This window comes from Cupressus sempervirens, chromosome 4 (genome assembly GCF_028749045.1).
Source record: "Cupressus sempervirens isolate cs-2001-9-10 chromosome 4, ASM2874904v1, whole genome shotgun sequence".
Classification (NCBI taxonomy): domain Eukaryota; kingdom Viridiplantae; phylum Streptophyta; class Pinopsida; order Cupressales; family Cupressaceae; genus Cupressus; species Cupressus sempervirens.
The window spans coordinates 537,758,332-537,764,945 of NC_143121.1; the positions used below are offsets into that span (position 1 = coordinate 537,758,332).

General features: G+C 34.5%; 1 protein-coding gene across 5 annotated transcripts in view; it reads left to right on the forward strand.

The window, feature by feature from the left end:
* Nucleotides 1–4,674, forward strand: part of LOC149562311 (E3 ubiquitin-protein ligase BIG BROTHER-like) — a 62,213-nt gene extending 57,539 nt beyond the window's left edge. For all 5 annotated transcript variants that reach the window (XM_089825835.1, XM_089825837.1, XM_089825836.1 and 2 more), the window contains exons 7-8: nucleotides 3,956–4,064; nucleotides 4,165–4,674. In XM_089825835.1, coding sequence (XP_089681961.1) covers nucleotides 3,956–4,064; nucleotides 4,165–4,209 — 154 coding nt within the window. In that variant the 3' untranslated portion in view covers nucleotides 4,210–4,674. The remainder of the gene's footprint in view (nucleotides 1–3,955; nucleotides 4,065–4,164) is intronic.
* Nucleotides 4,675–6,614: the final 1,940 nt, after the last annotated feature.

Genomic DNA, 6,614 nt, shown 5'->3' on the forward strand with positions numbered 1-6,614 from the left:
TGAAGGAGTGGTGGAGTGAGATGAAGGATCAAAATTTTCATGAGTATTTGAGAAAGGACAAACCGTGTGCCCAAGTACATGGTGTCTTATCCAAAACGGGTGAATATAAGATCGAGTACAGGTGAGATTGTGTGGGAACTTGAAGTGAGTCAACTCTAGTTAATTAGGATAGAGGAATTTTCAAATTATTAGGGAGAGATTAAGTGAGGATTAGGAAATAAAGGGAAAATTTGGAGGATGTGACAAGTGAGGAGAAAATTAATAAGTAAAAGTATTTATTTTTGGGAGGAAAGGGGATAGGGCTATGAATTAGGGATAATAAAAGAAATAGATTAGGATGAAAGTTAAGATAATTAAATATTAATCAAGTTATAAGGTATAATTTCGTTAACATAGACGACATGGAATTTGTTGAATTAGGAGTAAATTGGCCAAATGTGGTCAATTTTGGGTGTCTACACTTGACAGTACGAACCTTTACTTGTGCTTGAAGGACAATGAATTGACATTTCTATAGAGATTTTGTCTTAGGTTTGCCTTGTACTCAAAGAGGTGGTGAATCTATTTTTGATATTGCAGACTAGTTCTCTAAATGGCTCACATTATTCCATGTAAGATGGCAGATGCCAGTAAGGTTGCTGATCTGTTTTTAAGAGATTGCCCAAAAACTAAGACAAATGACCATGATTCAAAGTTTCTTAATCAACGTTGGAAGACTTTGTGAAGAAAAATTAATAAGTAAACTTTGATGGGCAGATGGAAATCAGAATTGAAAGCTTGAAAGCATTGGAAATTTGTTATGGTTTTTACTTGGTGATAGCACAGATAATGGGGTTTAGTTTTTTCTCAAGCCAAGTTTTCTATCAGGTTGAATCCAGTACCCACTGATAAATGGGCAAATCTCTGTTTCAATTTATTTTTGGGAGTAATCCAGGACTTGTGGACTTAATTGGTCTTCCAAATGGATGTCAGATTAGCCAAGATGTGGAGGATTTTATGAAGCATATATATGATATGCAACAAGAAGCCAGGCAAATACTATAAATAACAAATTAACAGTATAAAAGAGCCATGGACCTACATTGGAGGGAAATATAGTACCAAGAGGGTGAGCTGTTCGTGGCTTACTTGCAGATATTAATATTTCGGATTTCCTCAAGGCACTTCAACAAATTGAAGGCAAAGAATATTGGTATGGGCAGGATTTGGAAATTAAATTCATATTTAGTCAACTTGCATGAGGAATTTGGCGTTAGTTCTATATTCAATGTCATAGATCTTTATCCATACCAAGCAAACCTAGAAGAAATTCCAGACGAGAATGTGCTTGTGAAATGGAATAGCTGTGTGAAAGGAAAAAGAGAGCAGACTGAGAAAGTTGTGGGCAGTAGGAATTGGAGGGAAAAAGTGTATGAAGAGGGTGAGCTAGTCGTGGCTTACTTGCACAAAGCAATATTTCCTCAAGGCACTTCAATAAATTGAAGGCAAAGAAAATTGGTTCATGTAAGATTTGGAAATAGATTATTGGGTATATAGTTGATTTGCCTGATGTGTATTTCATTTATTTGCATGAGGAATTTGACATCAGTTCTATATAGAATGTCATATATCTTTATCCATATCAATCAAACTAGAAGAAATTCCAGATATGAATGTGCCTGGGAAATGGATCAAACATATGCCAAAGGAAAAAGATAGCGGATTGAGAATGTTGTGGGTAGGAAACTACAAAACCTTTAGAAAGTTGTCCTATAAGGTTAGGGAACTTTAAAACGTATAAAGTAAAATGACAGCGATTACCGCACTCAGATAACACTTGGATCACAAGAGGAACTCATGTTTTTAACAGAAAGAGATTCTTCTGAAATCACAAGAGGAACTTGTGTTTTTAGCAGAAAGAGATTCTTCTGAAATCACAAGAGGAACTTGTGTTTTTAACAGAAAGAGATTCTTCTGAACTGGGAGTTCTAAAATCATGATAGAGCTAGAGGATGTAATACATTTTTCAATCAAGAAGTTGTGATAAATAGGGAGCTTATTCTCTCAAAGATAGAACTATTAATTGGTTGAGATCTTTTATTTCTCAGAATAGAATTGATGCTAAATGCCCTGTTTGTGTGGGGGCAGGGAACACTGGTCGGGAAAATGTTATATTACCTGATTTAGAGTCTTGATGGGGAACGATCTAGGGGAGCCTTCTAAAAAAGAATGAACTGTAGGTGCTCTTTCCCTGAATGAGTTGATGCATGCCTAAATAGTAAATACCTAGTGGTTGTAACTGGGATTTTATATGCAACAGACAATTTTGAGTGTATTGCAATTCCAAAATGTTGCTTTCTCTATTTTAGTGTCTGTTCTTTCTTTTGGTGACGTTTGTGTGAACTTATTTTGTGAAAGATCTAAGTGGTTTTTGCATTTGCATTCGTAATTGCAGGGCAGGGTTTTACATCATTTATGTTGGTTTTGTAACATCTGCTTTGTTAATAGGAAATATGATGAGATAAGCTGGCTTGACAGGATATATTTTTGTCTTAGACCCTGAACTTGACCAATATCCAGACTATTATAAGGAAAATTTGCTTCTCACTAGGAAAGCAAATGAAGTGTCTTCATACACTTTCCAACGCTTGAGTGGCATGTTTGTCAATCCAGTTGGTAAAATTATGATTCACGAGTTTCCTGGAAAATATGTATTCCTGCAGTAGTTGCTGCAAAGAATAAAATTCTGGTGTATCAATGCTGCAAACACAGTGAGAGTTCCTTGGTGACTCTCTCTGTTGGTTGAGGACATGCTCCTGATTTCAGTACATGGATAAAGGCACTGAATATCCTCTTATGTGGGTCAAAATGTTCATTGCCATCCAATCCCCCCTTCTCTCTGTTGGTTGGGGTGAGTTATGTACTCGTCTGACTTCAGAAGGCTGAGAGGCACTGACATGCCCAAAAGTCAGTCAAGTGCCTTTACGTACTCATCTTTTGATTCCTTGATACACAAATGTTGACCTCGACATTCATATGATAATCAGATTTATTATAAATCCTTCCTTGTTCATCCATAGTTTTAGATAAAAAGGCACAATTTAATGCTGATTTTTTTCACTGAGCTTCGAAGTGTGGGGGTGTGGAGTATAGGAGCAGGGTTTACATATCAGTATACCACAAAGGTGGCATTGATTCTCAAATTTTTATTGTTAGTGCAATAAACTCAATAGTTTCACATAATCACTGATAGAGATTGTTTAATTTTCATGTCAGAAAAATGTAAAAACAGCCAAGTATTTTGGGCCTTTCATTTTGATATTTATGCAAATTTATATTGACTAGAGAATGGGCTAGAAGCACTTTAAACCTTAATTTTATAGTGTGAAATTAATTAGAGAGTAACTACTCTGTTAAAAGGACAAGCATAAGTAAACCTACATTATCATTAAGTATGAAGAACCTGCTATGTGATGAGGATTCTCTTAACAATGTTTTTAATGTCTAGTAAGGAAAGACTTCTTGTAAACTACCCAAATTTGATTAATTAAGGATTACATGTATTATGAGAATTTCATCTACTTTAGGCAATGATGCTAACTGGCTTGGATGTATCAGGTATCTTCTATACCCTAGCCAAGGTGTAAAGCTTTTACAATGCAATTTGACAAATGAAATTGTCTTCTTGTGAAAGCTTCTGTTTAGTACTACATAATTTTGGAACTTATTGAAGTTACTATATTAGGAATTGAATTTTAATGGCCCCCTTTTGAGGTGAACTTAGCAAGTTAATGACTTGATTAGATTTTGGGGAAGATTATGTCAGTTGTTTTTCTGCTCTGTTGGGGCCTGATTCTTTTGTGATTTATCTTGGTAGCACCTATTGAAATAGATTAGACATGTTTGTCAGAAGCTGTTTTTTGTTGTTGTTGTTTTAAGTTATCTTGATTTTATGCCTTTGAGGGTGTTTGAATAGGTGTGTGATTTGCCATATGGACTACAAATGGGGGCAGAAGTTGATCACTCTGCCGTGCAAGCACCCTTACCATGCAGAGTGCATTAAAAGGTGGCTAACAATTAACAAGGTTAGCATTTATTTATCTTTGATGACAACTCATTTTAAATGCAGTTAATACAGTGTATGCCCTGAAACTAACAATATTTCTTGTCATGTTTGTAATCCAGGCATGCCCTGTTTGTTATGTAGAGGTTTTTGGGTCTGAAAGGTGAAAAAGTTAAAGCCAGCGCTATCACTATGGAGCTTGCATAGAAGTTCTCAATCAAAGAAACGATGAATGTAGTTTGAAGCTACAAATGTATTCTGATTTGAAGATTACCAGCACACTGGAATTAATGAGCATTATAGGAATATTTTCCTAAGCAGGTCTTAAGAGTTTTCTACTGTCGCTTTAAATAAACAAGTGACTTTTGTAGTTAGTAGAAGGTTGATGTGCAGGGTATATTGACCAGTAGGATACATAAACTGTAGATTTCTTCTATTGTGCAACTCTTGGCTTAATACTACACTATGCTGTGGTCTGACACATTTGGAGACTAAGCCATTGTTGAGGAATTAAAAAGGGCATAGTGGTGTTCTTCTCTTTCATATATTGTGGTTCTGTCTTTTTGTATGTCACTGATTCTTTATATTATGAACGTGTAAAACAATAAAGTAGATTTTAGTGTTCATTGTCACCAAGTGTTAAAACTTAACGTCCACCAAAGAAAAAGTTTGAAAGCAAATAAGAATTAAATTGCTAGATTGGTTTGCAATTGGTTGCATATGCCAAACATGAGAAATCAGTTTATGGCATATGCAATTATGGTGTGTTCTTCAGTTAAAAAATTTGCAGCATGCTACTCAAGCCTAGTGTGAATTGATTGTAAAGCTAACATTCTTTCTTACAGGGTAATGTTGTGATTTAATGATAGCAGTTTCCTAGATCAAGATTGATTCAAATTAACTGTTTGTCTGAGTGAGGTTCAGCAAAGGTCATGTTATAGTTTTAGTATTGCCAGCCAAGATGATGGGTATTAGAACTAGTACAAACCATTTGTATAAATTTAGAGCAAATCTGCAGAGTTGATGTGGTACATTTTGTTTGCCAGATATCCTACCAGATCCCAATTATGAAATGTGTGGATTTCAATGATCCCATCCCACATGATTGTTTGGTGTGTTTGACTGAAAGGTAACAATTTGCTTAGCTATCCAACTGAAATTATAATTAAATTCTACATTTATTGATATTCATTTAAGGACTGCAATCAACATTCGCCTGGAATTTCTTCCGAGAGAAATACTTCGATTAACCTATCGAGGGATGAATTTTCTCTCAGTATTTACCGTTGTTATGAAAGAAATGATATCATTGTGAGATTAGATTATAGATTTATGCATGGCTTACATCAATTGTCAAATAAAAGATGATTTAATGACGTGCAACAATTGTTGAATAATGAAATATAGTTGTGATCTCATTTGGATTTTATTTGAATTGTAGAGTTTATTTTTCATAAATTTAGCAAGATAAATAAAAGCAAATTGTTTATTTTAATTTTTGCAAATGGAACTGGAAATGAAAATGAATAGAATAAGTGATAGGGAAATCAGGTCAAGGAGGGCTTTTTTGTATAGTTTTGTGAGAGGTGGTGGAGGATGAGGAACAAGATGAGTAGAATGGAACTTTTATCAACTATCAATTCCACACCAACAAGGCGCAATGGTTACACCAATAGAAAGATATATCTGGATAATATATTGAAGGGCAGTGGGAAAAATCAATCAGCTGAATTACAACTTCAGAAAATGTTTATCAATCAAAATACACTACAAACAACAAATCAAATTCACACAAGATGAAATGGATTTTGTAGCTCTCAAATGATGATAAAAACATGACAGTATTAGCAAATATGGTAACCCTTGATAAACACTGCTGGAATTAGTAACATTGTTGCACGAAGAAAAATTGTTTCTTGTCACTTCCATTTTTTGGAGACACCTCCTCATCTCTCATATTCATTTGAGTTGTAAACTAAATTGGTCTGCCATTTTTGACAATCTGCATTTGAACCTTTGCCTTAAAGCATTGACACAAAAGAAGACTTTGTTTCATTAGAAGGACATCTGTTGTCATCATAAGGACATTGGTTTGGTGAGTCAACTTTCTCTATTGGTTTCTGTAGTACACTATTTGATAATAACAATATGGCTGAAAGAAACTGCACTACAATCCTTACATTTTCATGTTCTTGATAGTCTTCACTGTGGAATTATTACTTGTGCAATCTTTATTGACATATTTCCTGCTGTTTGAAATTATTGTGCTTTCATCCAATTTTATGTTTTTGTTTCCTAGAACATTCAAGATGCTTTTATGAGAAGAGCCTCCAAAGAAGCTTCAAGTTTTTCTCATCTCACTTACAAAAGACAAACTCTCAATATTTCATTCATTATGCCAACATGTGTATATCATATCTGTTAATACTTGGTCATGTTTTTATTATTTGAGGACTACAAAATTCAGTTTAGCCCATGTGAATTTGATTTGTCGTTTGTAGTTGTATATTTTAATTGATAGAGGTTTTGGAATATTGTCATTTGTTTGATCAATAGTTTCCCCTTGCCCTTT